Source organism: Cygnus olor, chromosome 9, assembly GCF_009769625.2.
Source record: "Cygnus olor isolate bCygOlo1 chromosome 9, bCygOlo1.pri.v2, whole genome shotgun sequence".
NCBI classification, from domain to species: Eukaryota; Metazoa; Chordata; class Aves; order Anseriformes; family Anatidae; genus Cygnus; species Cygnus olor.
The window spans coordinates 14,794,585-14,812,194 of NC_049177.1; the positions used below are offsets into that span (position 1 = coordinate 14,794,585).

General features: G+C 50.2%; 1 protein-coding gene across 2 annotated transcripts in view; it reads right to left on the reverse strand.

Annotated features, from left to right (window-relative positions):
- The window catches only part of CCDC50 (coiled-coil domain containing 50), a 42,154-nt gene that overhangs the window by 21,971 nt on the left and 2,573 nt on the right, over positions 1-17,610 (reverse strand). For both annotated transcript variants that reach the window (XM_040567587.1, XM_040567588.1), the window contains exons 2-3: positions 4,260-4,322; positions 2,832-2,961 (exon numbers count right to left, since the gene is read on the reverse strand). In XM_040567587.1, the coding sequence (XP_040423521.1) occupies positions 2,832-2,961; positions 4,260-4,322 (193 nt within the window). The remainder of the gene's footprint in view (positions 1-2,831; positions 2,962-4,259; positions 4,323-17,610) is intronic.

Sequence of the window (17,610 nt, forward strand, 5' to 3'; positions counted from 1 at the left end):
CAAGTGGAAGGAGTGGATAGGTGGCTCAGGGTGGGGAAGGATACTGCAAGAAGAATGGTTAGAAAAGAAATGCCACCAAGAAACATCTAAATTTGTCCTACAGAAAGAAAAGGAACATGAAGCAGGAGGAGGGAAAAAGAAGTTTCTTTATTTCTGTCAACTGCTCTTTAGAAGCAGACCTGCAATTGAGCACTGCATGTTATTTATACCCCCTTCCTCAAACACACGAGAGCCCCAAATCTGTGTCACAATAGGACAATTCCTTCCCTTTCCCAGACCACACTTGTGAACATTTATGAATATCTGTAAGTTGACCCAGCTTAGAGACATCCTGGAAGAAACTCATGAATTTCAGTGTTTGTAGGGCTGTAGTTATCAGTTATAGGCAAGCAATTTCAGACAGTTTCTTTCAATTTCATTAGAAAAACTTATTTTGTGAGTGTGTATGCTTGTGCGTTTTACTTGACTCCAGGCTGAGACCTTTTCAGAAGCACACAAGCTCACACGTCTGCAAATCTAGTTCTGGAACCTCCCTTATAAAAGTGGAACCTTGTCGAACCTGGTACCAGCAGGGAACCAGTCCCAAGCAAAACAAACAGCTGAACACGACAATACGATCCCCAGGATTCACAACGTGCCTAAAACATTAGATCCATTATGACTCCAGTCTCAGAGGACGTGAATCCAAGTCGAAAACAGAAAGGTCAGACAACAACATGATGCAAGTCTCTAATTCCCCAGGGAAGCTGTGAACAGAGCTAAGGTGCTTAGTTCACCAGCACCGACTGACTTGCTACATTCTTAAAAATCCATCTTGCTGCAGACAAACAGGAGACAAATGGCTATCTGTCTTCCAGAGGCAAGGCAGGAAGGTCACTGCCTCTCCATTCACAGCAAAGAACACCAGGAGTAATGCACAAGCAGAAATGTTTTCTGTTTCTGATGACATGCATCTTGGAATACTCCATATCAAGTTCTTTTCGAAACACTGAACAGAGGACTGCATTTTGTTTTTTGTTGCTCAGTGGTAATTAAATACTAAGACTTGATTAGTTATTGAACATAGGCAAGTCTTTCAACTTGACTTGAACATAAGCACAAGGTTAAAGAGCTTTGGCAGCTCTTCTTGTCCTCTAGTTTCTTTGGTGTGTATTCAAGCGCCCATCAGTCCCCAGGAATCAGCCAGAGAAGTATAAACATCACCAGCTCTGAACATCGCACCAATGTGTCCTTCATTCCTGGGCAGCCAGGGATGTTAGTGTCAAGGAAACCCTACATCAGCTTAGAAAAAAAATTTAAAATGTCACTGATTAGAAAGCTCCCATTCACACTGGCTGTAGCAAGTAATTGTTGCCAGATGGGACAAAATAAAAGGGTTTAAGGGAACTGTTCAAAGGAACCGTTCACATTAGTGTAACAGAATCATTATGGCACCGGGAACAAAACAAGGAAAGCGTATTTTCACGGTGTTTCAGACAGTTATTTTAGCAACCTTGCTACTACACTTGGCAGCATGCAGGCTGCTCAGCTAGATGTGAGAGATGCTTTTAAAGAAGCATGAAAAAAAGGTTTGATGCTTCCCTGAATTCTTAAAGAGAAAAAAGTTATTTCTATTCTTGTTTATCTTCACATTTTTTTCCTAAGAGAATCTAGGATTTGAAAGACAAAGAAAAAAGCTCTTAAGTTTAAAGAGCTTTTTTACGCTCCCTGTTTCTAAAGGGACCACCGAGTTCTGCCTCATCATTCCTCAATCACCTTGCAGCGTCAGATTGTCCTACAGAACACAAGAACAGTGAGAATCATTTTGGTGTCAGAACACACTGATCTTACACAAGGAAAAGACAGTGGGAACGTACAGAGAATTGAGGAGGAAACAGATCCAGTTACAAAAGGACGCTTCCAACCTGCCTCTGCCCCCCTCTCCCCTTTATTTATTTTTTTAAAGCACTGTTCTTGCAGAAAAGCTCATGCTTTCAGGAGCGGGACTTCTGCTGACATAACATTTTGCATCAGCAGTTCTGCCTGTAACTTGGCTCACAAAGTTAGCGAATCTCATTTTGCAAAGTCCTCCAACAATAAAATGGTTTGCAGTTCCCAGCAAGTATCGAAACGGAATCATCTTGGTCACACAAAGCTAATTTTTACGTTGTCACTTACAAACTCACATCTCTAATCACTAATGAAGATAAAGCTACTGAAATAAAGCACAAACTTCAGAGATGCACACATACCTTCTGCGTGTGCTTGTAACATTGAAAACAGGCTGATTTGTCACGTCCCAGCCTTTCAAATCTTTTATGAGCAGCTCCTTTGAAGCCAGCCCTGCATCACACACATCTGCAATGCAGAGCTCTTCTACTCCATCACCATCTCTGCCAGATGAACCACCCAGGCCTTGTGATCTACCACCAACTGCATCTGATGGGTGGCATCACAGAGCAAGGCACAAGCCGGGATGTGGTGCAGCAGCTGGGAAACGTATCCTGCCTTGCAGACCCTGCTTTTGCAGGGAGGCCCATCAGAAAGCAAGCTGCTGTCTCTCGTCATTGTGATCTGACAAAGCCCTGTCACGCAGCCACTTTATAACTTCTCACACATTGCAAGAGCTCAAGTGAGAGAAAAAAGAAAAGAAAAGCACTAGTGTCAACTCCTGTCCTCGCTACTCTGTGCCGGAGCCCAGTATCAATGCTTTCACAGCAATAGATAATTCAAAGGCAAAAGACTCATCAACCTGGACCCCACATACCATCAATCAGCTTGAAACTAAGCAACTACTTTCAGTTCTCTGATCAAATGGGATGAATGCTTAAACAGCTCCATCCCCAACTCACAGGTCTTTTTGGCGCTTCTGGATTTGAGCACGTGCTTTCAGATCCTCCTCCTCTTGCAGTTGCTTGGCCACCTGCAAGTCATGCTGCACCAGACGATTACGTTGAATGTTTGTCGCCAAGTGATGCTCAACTAGAAATAAACATAGACAAGAACCCCAAAATCAGCCTGAAGAACTTCATGGTGTTAACATGATGAAACAAGTGAGAGGGATATTCCAGGCTAGAAAGGAGGAGTTTTCCATAGGTTAACATCATGTAATATCTCTACAGCTGGGGTAGGTACTTGAGACTGCCTCATTTCAACACTGAGGGGGCTGCATATATGTGCCTGTTACCAAAACAAGATCTACATATATTAATTGCATACAGATTTAGAGGGAATTCTCTTTAGGCTTTGAACTTCATTTTCTGGTCACAGGAAATTATCCTTGATTAATAAAGCGGTCTGGAAGAGAGCACTAGAACACAGTGAGGATGAGCTGAACCTAAACCACTTCTGATGGATGCTTCCCTAATTTCTTCTCAAGAACCTCCAGAGACAGGAACTCCTCTCCCTCTTTATATAATAGGTTCCAGAACCTCACTACCTTTATATTTAGCAACAGAGCAACTGAATACTACAGCGAGTCCTTTACCATACATGGATACTGCCTGCAAGAAAAGATGGCTACAAGAGCTGCAGCTGAGAGCCAGCTTTAGCTCAGTGCTCTCAGGTTCCAGCAGCGAGGGCACTTTAGTGCAACCTGCACGCTCCAGGAGCAGCTGGAGCAACATTAGCACCTCGTACCATACACACCAATGGGGCTGGCACACTGCAAAACAGATTAGAGAGGCCACCACACCTCAAACTGTAATGGAAACATACCCCATGTAAAAATCACCAGGCACTCTGAAGTCCCTGGCTGTACTCTCCTCCCCACCCCACCACCCTTTTTTTTTTTTTTAAACCCTCGTAGCATTCAGCTACCCTACCTCAAAAAGACCTTAAAGGAAGCCTCCTTTCTGAAGGCAGGCACTAGCAATTCTGAAAGAAGTAAATGAACGGGTTTCTTCTGGCTGCACCTCACGTCAGCCTATAAAATCTGAAGTTTCCAAAATTGCTAGTCATTTCTGAAAACCTTGCACAGCAGCGAAACTTCAAGTGCACTCCCACATACAATCTTATTATAAACAGCATAAACAAACTCAACTTTAAAGGAGAGTTGCAATTCATGTATTCAACTTTCTAATATCTCTAGGGTGTAATGTAAGCTGGGGGAGAGCACGTAATGGCGTTATAATACAGCAAATACAGTAATAATGATATTCCATACTCCATTAGAAAGAATAACAAATAAAAGCAGGGAGGATTGTTCTAAGCAAAACCAGCAAAACCAACTATCTGCTGGGACAAATTTCCTTCAGTTTGTTCCAAGCATTGTTACTTACTCTCTTGTTCCTGCAAGTTATGGGCCAAGGTATGATCTTCCAGAACAGCAAAGTCTCGACATACTGTACAGGGAAACAAAGCCAAAAGAATTAGGATCTGGAGGTGAAGGAAAAACAAGTACACCAAAACCATCAAGACAGACACAAGGGTCAGGAAAGCATACATAAACAGATTATAGACACACTTACCGCCCACCAGCTGAGGTCTGCACCTGATTTTTTTCCCCACTCCTGCATTTGCAGCTATTTTTCCACACCCTTACCTTTTTGTCCCTACTTGCACTACGAGTCTCCACTTTCCCCTCCACCTCAGCTTTAGCTTAAGCCCAGAAGTGCCCCGTACCACCACCACTGTACCAGACCACGTGTACAAAACCCTGCACACCACTCAGCCACCTCCATTTACACCAACACCCACACTGAGTGCTTTCAGCTAAACCCAAGCTCCAGCATTTGTGCTTCCTATGGCTTCCTTTGCCAGGTTAGAGCTGGAGCCTACGATTTTCCCTGCCTGAAGGCACGTGCACACTGCCACCCCCGAGGAGCAGAGCAGACTGTGCTCCACGGCTCTCCCTGCAAGGCATTTCGGCTGGCTCAGGAATCACTTTACAGTCGTCTCCTATAAGCTCCATCAGCTTTAAGCGCAGATGGCAGGCATGTACCGAGAGCCCCCACGTTGCTCCTGCGAGCACACACTCCCCTGCTCGAACCAGAAGCAGGTCAGTGCTCAGGGACCACAGCTCCCTTTTGTGCTCTGTGCAGTACTGGAAACACCCGCTGCTGGGCTGCTCATCCCCTGCAGCCTTTCCAGAGCATCTGCTCTTCATCATGCAGACTTTGAACCTGCATTCCTCATGCCCAGCTATGTCCTCCTCACGTGCCTCTTCTAGAGCACAGCGTGCCTGAAGCGAGCCAAGTTAGCAATATAGACAGCTACACAAACATACCCCACCTCTGGTACACGCCTTTCGAGTCGTCACAAATTCCTAACAACAACCTCGTATTTACTCTGACCGAGGATGAAAGTGCCAAATGGCACTGGAAGTAGCACTGATTGCTGTGCAATCATGCTAGAAACACCCCTGATCTCAGCCGACGTGCACTCACCGGTAACGCACACAAACACAAATATCTAATATAGAAAGTTAAATAACAGAGACTTCAGTGGCTTGAACATAAGACACTGCCGTAGCAAGAACTCATCCTGGCTAAATCCTGCAGCCTGAAATCGGGTGCATTTGGCACAACCCACGTTCGAAGGAGGCACCTCGCCTGGCATCGTTACCCCTCCATGCTCTAAGACTGTACCAAGGAGCACCACCAGCTTTCCCAGCGCTTTGCCACAGGTCCCAGGACTGCTCTCCCCCAGCAAAAGAGTTTGGGTAAGGCAACTGCAGAAAAAACAAATCACAAATCTAAGGCCCACTCAGCAACCATGAGACTTCAAGACCAAAAGAATGACAGGAACCTAACTTTTTAGTAGATAGGCCCAACTTGGAAGTGGAAAAGGAAAACGTTCTCTCTCCAGCCTCAACACAGGACTGGCTGGATGCAGTCCAAAACTGTTTCACCGACCTGCAGGTTCTGAAATCTGAGTAGTCTGATCTCCACTCCTATTCTGAGAACTAAGAAAAAGTTTCTTTTTTCCATAGACTACATGAATAAGTAGTATGCAAACCCTCCTCCTTCCCTCCATCACACACAACTCGGCCTGGTCGAGCTCAACACATCAGGGTCAGCTGAATAGCCCCCAGCCCCAGAGCCACGTCAGCCTGCTGGGCACGCTTAGGCCAAGGGCTATCGAGTCATTTTCAGCGCAAGAGCAGTTTCTGAGTTAATTAACAGACTTCGGACAAAATAAAATGAATTCCATAGAAAACATTTTATTTTTGGCCTAAAATTTAGGGGAGCTGTTGGGGTGAAACGCAGCTGAGGCTGTGTGGATGAGCACACCTGCAAACGCAGAGCTCCCATTCGCTTCAACGGGAGCTTAAGGCAGGGGCACCGAAAAACTGAGAACAGAGAGGTCTGACACCTGTTCTTCCTGGATGCAACAAGCTAAACTGCTTAACAGTGCCCAGGAGAGGAATATCTCCCGTTTGAGGTGTACGGCACAAGGCAGAATTGCACCGTGCCCTTGAAGCTGCAAGCAGATGCATGAACCGCTTCCGCCCGGCTCCAAAGGTAAAGCCTCCGGGGAAGACCGAGGTTTCTCTTCAGCAAAGTAACAGCCTGAAAGAGAAAGTGAAAACAAACAAAATCCCCAGGACATACCAAAGCTACAGGGGGGATTTCTGAGGAACCTGTTCATTAAAGCATTCAGAGCCTGAGCGGACGACGCTTCCACCACTGCTAAGGGTGGAAAACACGGCGAGGGAACGAGCAGGGAGCTGCGTGCCCCCGAGCCACAGCCCCAGGGAGGTAAGGCTCCCACGTCAGGCAGCAACCGGCAGCCCTCGCTTCAGGTCAAAAACAGTGCTTCGGGGAAAGAACAGGCAGCAGGGTGGAGATGAGGACGACTGTGGTCATACAATCCCATAGTGACTCTATTTAAGCGTGTATAATTCTGGATGGTGCAATTAAGGTTTTGTCATTGCCTTCTTTTTATTGCAACTTCTCTTAAAAAAGGAAAGAGGATACTAAATACTGAGCAGCACCGAAACACTTGCAATTGGCCTTTCTGTATAAAGAAAGGCTTCCTTAGCCGCAGAACTGGCAGAAAACACAGCTGGGTTTCATGCAGCAAAGCTATTCACAGGTAACATACCCAGCGTACCCAGGGTTCACGGACTCATTTTTATGGGATGGGGCATGGGGACAGATCTTGTGCAAAGAGACTTTATCTCTGTGGTCTCTAATACCACTGCAGCTTCACAAAATGATCACAAAAAAAACATCTTCCATTTACACAAGTATCATCCGGCCTGCTGGAAGGGCACCTCTGACTCAGAGGCTTCAGCCCCACCATCACGTTAGGGCTAAGCAAAGGCATCTCCGTACAGCACCACCAAAAAAAAAAAAAAAAAAAGAGGGAAGTGCTATTTTTAACTGCGAAAGGTCTGTGAGCGAGTTCATCGCACAGCTGCACGAACAGCTGTACGAGCAAGAGGAGGGAGCACAGGAGCAAGGACAAACATTTCAGAGCCACATACTTAAAGACTGCTGCAGAGATTGTGAAACCGCATTCCAGCCCTTCCCAACTCCTTTCCGCACAGGCCCGTTCACTGCTCTGCTCCCCATCGCATTGGAGAGCTTTGCCTTTGTCGGTCATGATGCTGAGGGTGCTGGCAGATCTCTGCTCCATCCTCCCCTCCCCAGAGAGGCGCATATATGGAAGAAGACTTCAGATTTTTTTTCTGTTCTGCTCACACCCAGCTACACTCTTCTATTTGTTTGGGGAAAAACACAGCGATGGAAACATGCTTGGTGTGCAGGTGAGAAAGCAGAGGGCCTGGTAAAACAACACGGCTTTTCTGTTGACAGACTTGCATCAACTTCTAGCTGCTCCTCCAGAAATCTCCTGGAACAAGTCTACGAATCTCCAAAATCAAAACCACACAGCCCTCTGGTCCTCGCTTCCCACAGGCCACAGCTGAAAGCTGCTGGATGCACGAGACATAAAGCAGGGCCCAAGGCTCCCTCCGGGCTCTCCTGGCTCTCCATGACGGGTCTGTGCCACCCACAGCTCAGCACCACGGGGCAGGAGGGCACGCAGGGCCCAGGGCACCACCACGTGCACTTCCCAGCACATGCCCAGAGCTGCCTGGCTCAGCTCTGCTGCCACCCCTAACGCAGCCACACAGCACCCAGGCTCCAGGCTGTGCTTGGCCACCACCTCGCCCTGCCTCTTTGCACGGGGATGAAGTGAGAAGGGACAGTACCCTGGGACGTGCCACCGAGCCAGCAGGGCCTAGGCGTGAGTACAGGGGCTGTGCCTTAAGGCCATGATGATTATCCCACCAAGACGCAGTAGAGAGGAGGGAAACCGGATGGCTTTTCCCACTGTGCACACTGCGGAGCAAAGGCACACAGCACTGGAAAGCAGGAGGCCCCCAGGTGTGCGGGCTCCACATTGCCCCCAGCTTCCAAAGGAAAGCAAGCAGAGCAAGCTTGCATGGCAGCAGCAGCCCTTGGGTTTGCTCACACGTGTGGAATCATTTGCACATTGCTGAAGCAGCCGCTTGGCCATGTTGACACCATGTTAAGCTGCTCTTCTAAACCCAAAAACGGGCAACTGGAGCACACAGCCCTCGCTTTGTGCTGCTGAAGCTGCTGGCTGGGCAGAAGGCACAAGGAGACCTTTCATCACCACCAGAAACTTGGCTGGACTGGCTGCCTCTAACTCATTTGAGCACATTATTCCAAGTCCCGTCAGCCTAAGAACAATGTGCAAAGGAAGATGAGAACATCCCATTACGAACACAATGGAGCACTGTCAGCCAGCCATGTGGCAAGAGACGGGACACCTGGAACTCCCTACCAAGTTTTGGGGCGATGGCAAGTGCAGAGCACTCCCTTAAGACTGGACCTGGTGCTCATGGCACTGAGTCAAGCACGATTGCAACTGCAGGTGAGGCCAAGAAAGCCAGCCTTCCTTCCTTGAGGAGGTATCCAACGATGAGGGAAATTCAGAACAGCTGGAGATGCAGACAGGTCAGACGTGGTCTGAAACAAAGCTTCAGCAACACAAATCCTCACCCCCTGCCCAGCCTCAGCCTGGCCCCTATGCTCATTACTGGGTATTACCTGCACTGGGTTCGTGCTGAGAAATAGGACGGCCCCAAGGACAACAGACCCACAGTTCCTCTTTTCCGAGAGGCTTTGTGCCACGGGGGAAAGAAATCTCTTCCCCTATTCCCTAATTGCACGGCTAAGAAATGAAAAGGTAAGATTAACGTACGTTCACCGCTGCGAATTAACTTGATTTCCCATCTCCGGGCCCTGGCTGCGAGCCGCCAGACGGCCAAACAAGCAGCAGGGGTGCAATCAGAGCAGCTCTGAGCAGCAAGCCCGGCGAAGCGTGAAACGTTAACAACAGGTTTGCCATAGTCTGATTAAGCCAATCTGCCCTGCCGCAGCAGGGAGCGGGCCTGGGCTGTGCTCTCCTGGCACAGCTGTGAACGAAGGAGGTGCCAGCCCAGGAATGCCAGCCGCTTTCGCAGCCACAAGTGCCAGCAGAGGAGAAGGAGGGCAGAAGTATGGCTGGAAGCATCACCCTGTGCAGCAGCGGCACCCATTAGGGAGCTCACTCGCTGCAAGGACCCAAAGGGCCTCTCTGCGCGCTCCGTGCACTGCCCTTCTTCACTGGTAGGTGTCCAGCCCCAAAATACGCCTTTCGAAGCATCGCTGAAGCATGAGGCTCTTGTGCGCACGTCTGCAAGTCCTCCTTTAGGTACAACAACCCGACAGAATTTCACAAAAGAACCTTTTCCTTTTTATATTCTGCCATCTGCCTCGCTAGCTTCCTCCCAGCATTCCCTTCCTCACGGCCCTGCACTGCTTCAAGGGGAGCGAGGTGAACGAACCAGAGGAGCGAAGGAGCCTTCGATGTTGGTGGTATCACAGAGGTGCGTGACAGAGGCAAAGTCCAGGAAAGAGCAGCATGAGTGTGCACTGCCTCTGGAAGGGGTCAGACCCCACAAGCTCCTCAAGATGCAGCCCACTTGTCCCTGAAGTCCCAGGGCACGTTCTGCCACCAGCTGAAGGGCCCGAGGGCCGCCTCGGTGTGCGCTGCCCTAATAACAGCGCCCCAGGGCCCACACACACGCTCCAAGCATTTCCTTTTCGGCCTTAAAAAACCCATCTCCTGCTCCCACCCGCTCCACTCCCAACCTTTTCCCCACTGACATCACGCGCTGGATAATTCATAAAATAAACGAGAAGGCGTGAGTCATGCTTAGCTCAGAACATCTGCAGTTTTTGAATCCTGAAGCGAAGGACAAGAGGAAGGGGGTGGGGGGGGAAAGTGACACAGGAAAAAACAGTTTCAGCAGCTAAAACCACTTTTTAAGGCCTGCAGAGCTGACCAATTAAGTGGAGAGCAGCAAGCACAGCCCGTTTCAAGCCAGCGATCTCGGGAAGGTGCTGAGTTATTAAAAAAAAAAAAAAACTGCAGATGAGAAAGAAAAGCTGGGACCTCAGGGACTCCTATCAGCAGGGCCTGGTCTGGCGTAGGCAAGTGCTTCAAGGCCTGCAGATCGTTTCCTTGAACCCCAGCTAGCCTGACCAAGCTGGCACCCAGCTGGGGGCGAGGGGCTAACCAGGGGCAGTTTCCAGAGGAAACGTGGAGTCAGGACATCCATCGCCTGCTCGCCCCCGGCCAGCAGCGAGCGAAGCCTCTCGTTTCCCTCCTGCGTCTCCCGTGGCACCAGAAGATCCCTGAGCTCGCGCTAATCCACGTGGCGCCCGGGCTGGCCAGGGCACGTCTCAGCTGCCGGGGCTGGAGTTACAGACGGCATTCCTAGGGCCTCGATCAGCACGGGCAGACGATGCCAAGGAAATCAGACTCAGCACAGGGAGAAGCTGGCCCCTGGGCGAAAGGCAGGGCAGCCTGGGGAAGGGATTTCTGCTCCTCAGCACGGCGTGCACAACCGGGAGCTATGAGGCAGTGTGAGGAGGCTGGGCAGCCCCACTGGGAGCCAAACAACAGGTCTCTGCCTCACTCTGAAAAGGGGCAAATATGCAGTGCAAGAAATATCTCCACAGAACCATAGGTTGTTTTTTGTTTTGTTTTTATTGGCAGTCTTGGCACAGAAGCTAAAAACAACTTGGGATTTGGGAAGGAGGTTATCCTCTCTGCTCTACAGATAATGCCTTGTGGTCAAGGGCAGGAGAGGTTTGTGTTCTGCCTGCACCTATCTCCAACAGCAACCTTTCAGCTCCCCAATCAATGCTTTGAAAGGAAGGCCACATACATTTTTCGAACCAAACCTTCAGAACGTGAGTCGATCTTTTAACTTGCCTTGAAATGGAAATCAGCAGCCCTCCCTTCACGAAATGCCCTCTCTGAGGCCACTACCTTGGCATTCTCTCTCCTTTAAACCCGCCTGCGAACTGTGCTGTAGAGCAGTCCTCAAGCTGAGATAGCATCTGCTGAGCACTCCAAAGCAGAAGGTGATGAGCTCGCACAGCATAAACAGGAAGCTGGAGATACCTAAGACTGCAGAAAGTAGCACCACAAGGGACCTCAGAAGGTCATCTTAGACCATGCCCCACCACAAAACTTGATAAAAACCCCAAACTATTGTTCTGCCTTTATTACAGAAAACTGACATCTTTTTCACCATTGGATAACTCCATTCTACGTAGCTTCACCTGCAGTCTTTCTAGATAACTTTCTAGATAAGGGCAACTCTTTTTATCCCTCAAGCCTAAAACACAACTCATAGGTCAAGGATGTCCTTGATTTTCAGAAGAAAATACTGAGCTGAAGCACTTCAAGCTTGCACACGTACTTGATAATGACTTTGAGCCTTCAGGACTACTGACACATGCTTCAAAAACTCAGCCCTTCCAGCCAGGTCCCAGATCTGAAGTACTCTGAGTCAAAAAAATCCCCCCCAGTTGCTGCTACAGCTGCTGCCTCCTGTTCCACAAGTGCAGGCACATTGGAGAAGCTGAACAGTATTTTGGCACCTTAAAAGTAGAAAGCAGAATGACAGAAGTTTTTCTATCAGCCAACCCTCACCACTGCCCCCAACCATAGGGCATAGCAAAACAAGCACTGCTGCCCCAACCAAAATCCCTGGCTCACACGGATGTCCCCACAAACACTATTATAGCTGTAAACCATGCCTTCAATGGTGTCCCACAAATCATATGATGCTGTTCTTCTCAGGAGGATTTTTGTGTGTGTGATTTTTTTTCCCCCTTCTCTCTCCCCTCCTCCCCAAACAGGATGTCATGGCAGTTTTAGTTCTAAGCCCAACACCACTCATTTAAAGTGGTGTAAGGGAAGGAAAAAGAAAAACAGTCTCCTCTCATGCACAACGCTGAACAGCCACCCACTCAGAAAACTGCTCAGGCATGGAGTTCGCATCTCAAGGGATTTGCACTCTATACGCTCCTCTCCCCCACATCCATCTCAACAGCGATTACCGTATTTTACTTTGATTTGTTAAGTAGCTTTCACTTCAGCATCTTCAGCAATTTCATACTACGCAACACTGTTGGAAGGACACGCTAATTTCCCAGACAGGCAAAACTTCTGTTCCCTGCTCCATGCAAGCCTAAATCCCTTGCTCAGCGCAGCAGCAGCTCTGCGGAGGGCTGGCAGTTCCACCCTGTGCTTCGGGGTGGCTTTCAGGAGCCACAGCACTCTGGACTGTGGGTGCTTCATTTTAACACCCCCAATTTTAGGCAGTAGTGAATAAGCTCACACAGCAGCGCCACAGAGATGGAGCCAGGATAATTCAAACAGTCAGCCTTCCCAGGCTTCTCTTCCAGCTTAACCCTAAAAGATAATGCAGAAAAGACAAGGAAGATGGGATTCAGAGAGGCACTGCTCAATACCCTTCCAGTACTCGCTGCACAAGGCTAACTTCTGTAAAGCTAACACCCACGTGAAGGCACCAAGTGCCAAGAAGAGTTCTAGTTCCTCTAAAAACCTCACTGTGGTTTTACACCCTGAAGGACCTGCTGTCATTTAGAGGAACAAGCAGCAGAAGTGCCACTTTCTTTTCCATGCCCAGGTGACTGGAGCCAAACCTGAGACTGCTCCAAGGCCCGTAGCTAAACCAGAGCTGCAGCTGGGCGGACTGCAGCATCATCACGCAGGTTTCATTCATCTGGATCAGATACCAAGCGAAGCGAAGCTCCAGCAGGATGGGCCTCAGGGCAGCCTCCCGGACTTGTTGGAAACCTGGCCAACTGCTGCATTCAAAGCTGAAGGTGTCTGAAGGGATGCTGCGACCAGCTCTGGTTCTTGCAGATTCCTATCAGCTTCCTTCTTCCTAGAAAGGTGCACTCCTGCCTGCCGCCCGCGCTGCAGATGAGCCTTCTCTGCCCTGTGAGGACAGCTGTCTTGTGTCTAACAGGTCAAGGATGCTCTGCTTCATTTTTAAAACACCCCCCCCACCCTTTTCTTGTTTAGTTTTTGCTCTGCCAGCCCCTCTCGGGTACTCTCCCCCCCTTGACACACACTTCCCACATTTAAGCTCTCCACGTTTATTAGTCAGCTCTGGAGAACACAGAGTACCAAAGCTGGCCCCGGATCAGTCAAACTCCCGCATCCATCTATAAAAGAGTCACAAGTCAGTAGAGTTGCAGCGTCCCCCTTCCTGTCAGAGCCTTGTGCTGGCACTCTGCCCTCAGCAGCTAAGATTACAAACAGCAGCATAGGAGGGTGAGAACACGGCCCCAGCCTCTGGAGCAGGCGGGCAGGGAGGCGAAGCCTGCACCACAAACCTGGAGCAAACTGCATCTGGGCATCTGCGTCCAGTTCACACGCATTGCAAAGCATTTGTAGGGCTGACAGCCCGATTCCCTCGCATGCCTGCTCTGAGAGCACAAAAGAAGCTTCAAGACAGTCAGAAGCTTTTTTTTTTTTTCCTTTTGAGGGCTAAATCACCTTTAGGTGGTACTGTATACACACAGCTTGGAGGGAGAAAAAAAGTGGTAGCGTATACACACAGCTTGGAGGGGAAAAAAAGTGGTAGCATATACGCACAGCTTGGAGGGGGAAGAAAAAAAGACTAAAATCAGGACCTAATAGGTTCACCTGTTGCGTGGCCAGATCTGACACTCTAGGCACCGCCAACAGCCTGGAGCAAAAGGTAGCAGGTCTGGAGGCAGAGCTGCCTGTTCCTCCTTACAGGATCGGGGGGGGCACGGGCAGGGCCACGCAGCCCCAGCCAAGCACCCAGCCCCTCGAGCACTGCGAATTACGTCAGGGGAGCCCAGCCTCTTCCCAACACCTACTTCCTTCGGAAACCTGGCGCCGGCTGAAAGGCCTGCAGGAGAGCAGAGCCCTGTGAATAGCGGCGCTCCCCGCGCGCCACGAGAACAGCCAACACCCTGGCGGCTTGGAAAAGTCCCAGGTCTCTCCTTGCTGTCCTCCGCTGCTTCACCCCAGCCCCACTGGAGAAGGCTACAGGAGACACTGATGAATTTCGGACTTAAATCCCCGCTTCCATACCAGCATCCCAGAATAAAACCAGCTTCAGAACAGAGGGAAGCTCCCTCCCGCCAGGATGCCCCAGGTAAGGTTTCCACGCCCGCAGCAGGCGCACCTGATAAGCTCAGACACCTCTGCAGAGCAAAAGCCATCCTGATGTGCACCAGGCTTTCCATCCAAGCCACCCTGACGTCTGTCCACGCATTTGGGCACAGGCTTTCCACCCGAGCTGGTGAAGGCTGCCTCCAAGCCAGGGGTCAGCAGCGATGGTCCCTCTACAAGGGACATCTCGGGCTGCGGCACGCTCCAGCCTCTTGTCCTTTCTCATTGTAAGTGGCCAAAGCTGGGTATGCTTGTTTCACAGTACCTTCAGGTATTTCTCCTCTGCCCTCACTGACTGAACATCGCGTATTTAGCCCACATTAAGTTTCCTCTGTAGCTCATTCCTTTGACCACTGACTCGGTTCGGCAGAACGGCTGGTGAAAGTAAGACCCACGCACATGCACACACATGACCTCAGCATTTTGCTGCACGCAGTTTTTTAAAAAACCTCCTTTGAAAAGAGAAGTGAAGAAGAGTGAGTCACCTGCTAACCCACCTCGACTTTCTGTCCTGAACAGCACTCACCGCAGGCAGGGCTGCAAGGAGCGCGCGGACCAAACCCCACCAGTGCAGCCCTGAGTCGAAGAGAGATCAAACCACTCTTACGGGGCTGGCAGAGCAGCGTGGCGGTGGCACTGTGGGCTAGCGTGCAATTAAAATAATCAGCGGTTCAGCTTCCAGAGCCTGACACAAACCGCCTGGGTACAGGCAGAAGGGCTGTGCAGCGGTTCTGGGCAGGGTTTCACCCATACCTTTCTCCCCAGGGATGGTAATGCTTCTGACAAGTGCTGATGGCTTAAAATACAGGGTGGCCAGGGTTACTGAGTGGATTTTATGAGCACCACGCCTGCTGAATGCGAGGCTCACGATAGCCCTGCTAAAAGGATCTCCCAGCTGCAATATTGTGCCAAGGCCTTATAGCACTTATAGCGTTAACAAGCAGCACGGTATCTTTTCACATACTAAGACAGAAACGGTGCAAAGGGCCCAATTTCTGTTTTTAAAAGGGAAATATGAACGAAATGCCAAGAGACTTCCCTGTGGCCCGAACCCATCCAGCACGGTAAGGAGAGCACAGAGCGTCCCTGCGGGAGGCTCTGCCCTGCCTTCCCAGGCGGCAATGCCCAGCAAAGGGCCGCTAATGCACTGCAAGGCAGGGGCAGCAGAAAGGCAAACACCTTTATCGTCGTTTCAGAGGAAGACAAAAGGACAGGCCAGCAGCAAGCACGATGCCAGAAAGCGCAGTTAAAGTTCTGAAGTTTTACGGCGGTTTTGGCAGCAGCTCAGCCACCTCCCGCAGCCTTTCAGCCTTCAAACCGGCGCTCAGCAGCCGGCCAGCTGCACGCACGCTGGGAAGGGGACAAGGAAGCAGGGAGGGGACATGTCACCTCATCCATAAATCGCCACATTCACGCGAGCTGGGTATCTCTCAGCAAGACGAAAAACAAGGCTAACTCCAGCAGAGCAGAGGCATTTTACGTAGCCCCAGCGAGGGCACAACAGGCCCGTCCTGCCGTCTCTAACTCCGCCTGGCACACACAAGCCCTCTGACGTTGCTCACGGCCACGGGAAATTAAAGATTAAACAGAGGCCCGCGGTCACAGTAAACACAATGCTGTCTGCAAGGCACTGCTCAGGCAGCAGCAATGGGCGCCAGCCAACGTCCTAGTATTGTGAACTCCCTCTGCCTCCTGGCCACCTCCAGGAGTCGGGACAAAACAGGCTGTGCACCCTTTATTCTGGCCCCAAAACTTCTCTGCTTGTCAGTAACTAAGGAAATATCTGTCTGCAGAAGGCATCAACTTGAGTTTGAAAGCTTTTCTCTGCCAAAGACTGCTTTTTGGGCAATCTTTTTGCCTCGGTACAATGCTCATGGCAGCTCACGGAGGACAGCGCGAGGATTTAAGGGCTGGGAGGAGGCAGACCTGCTCGCTCAGAGCTGAGTTCTGGAGCCACGAGCATGAAATGCTAATCCTGCCCATCTCCTCTGCCAAGTGCTGCAGACCCGGAACAACTGAATGCATAATAAAACTTTCACCCAGCTTTAACCAGAGGCAAAATGAGCACCACAGCGGCAGCTACTGAATTCATGCACACTGGAAAAACAGACCTCCTATTACTCAGAAGGGCTGGACATGAACCAATGACCTAGAAAGAAAATCTTGTGTCCACGTCCCATCAGCCCCCACCGCCCCGCTGCCCTCGAGCCATCCAGCTCGCCTGAATTTTTCAGAGCACTTCTCAGAGGAAGTCGCAAAGCAGAGAGCTGTGACACTGCACATCATGCTCCATGAAAAAAACATCAGCTGGAGCCAAAGGGCACGGTGCAGGTGGCTTCACGGTGACCTGGCTGACCGTCAGCCGCTCTCAAAGTTGTCCCGCTGACACCAGCTGATGTTGAACCCTTCCTTCACACGAGCACGGCTGACAGCTCACCCCTCAACGCCACCCTCTGGAAAAATCCCAAAGCGGAATCCATCCCCACAAACTCCTCGCCGGATACCGTGCCAGCAATCAAAGCTTTCTGAACCCACTTGCATTTCTGACAGACATCGAGTTCCTTCCCTCCGCCGTCGTGTAGCTGAGCGCGCACACACTGCGAGCCCTGCTGTAAGCCGATAAGGTCGGCACCCTGTCCCTGGAGGTACCCGTCCGTCTGTCGCTTCCAGCCAGCGGGCTTTTGTTGCAGGCGTCTCAGTGAAGGTCAGGTTAAGCTGCAAGGGTCAGAGGGAAGGTGCTGTGCCTGGGAGGAAGATGGATGCTTACAGCAAACTTCTATTCCGTGTCTGTTAAGGCCAGTTAGTCTGCCTGTCCCCAAGGCTGCCTTGCCAATAAGTCCAGCCTCTCCTGTTTCCCTGGGGCAGCAGCTGGAGGTGCATCTTCTGCTTCTACGTTTGGGAAACAACCAGCAGCATTTGAAAGTTCAGATCAGGAGCTTCAGGAAGTCAAATTAGACAATAAATACAAGAAGTCATAAGGTGAGCATTGCTGCTGTGCCTCTCGCAGCGCAGGTGGGGGTGACAATTCGCCTTTGTCAAGACTGGAGCTTAAGTGGCAGCAGTGTGGCTGGGTTGATTGTAATTACTGGCACAGGCACGCTGCCTTTACGCTTTTTTAATGCTATTAAAAATAAA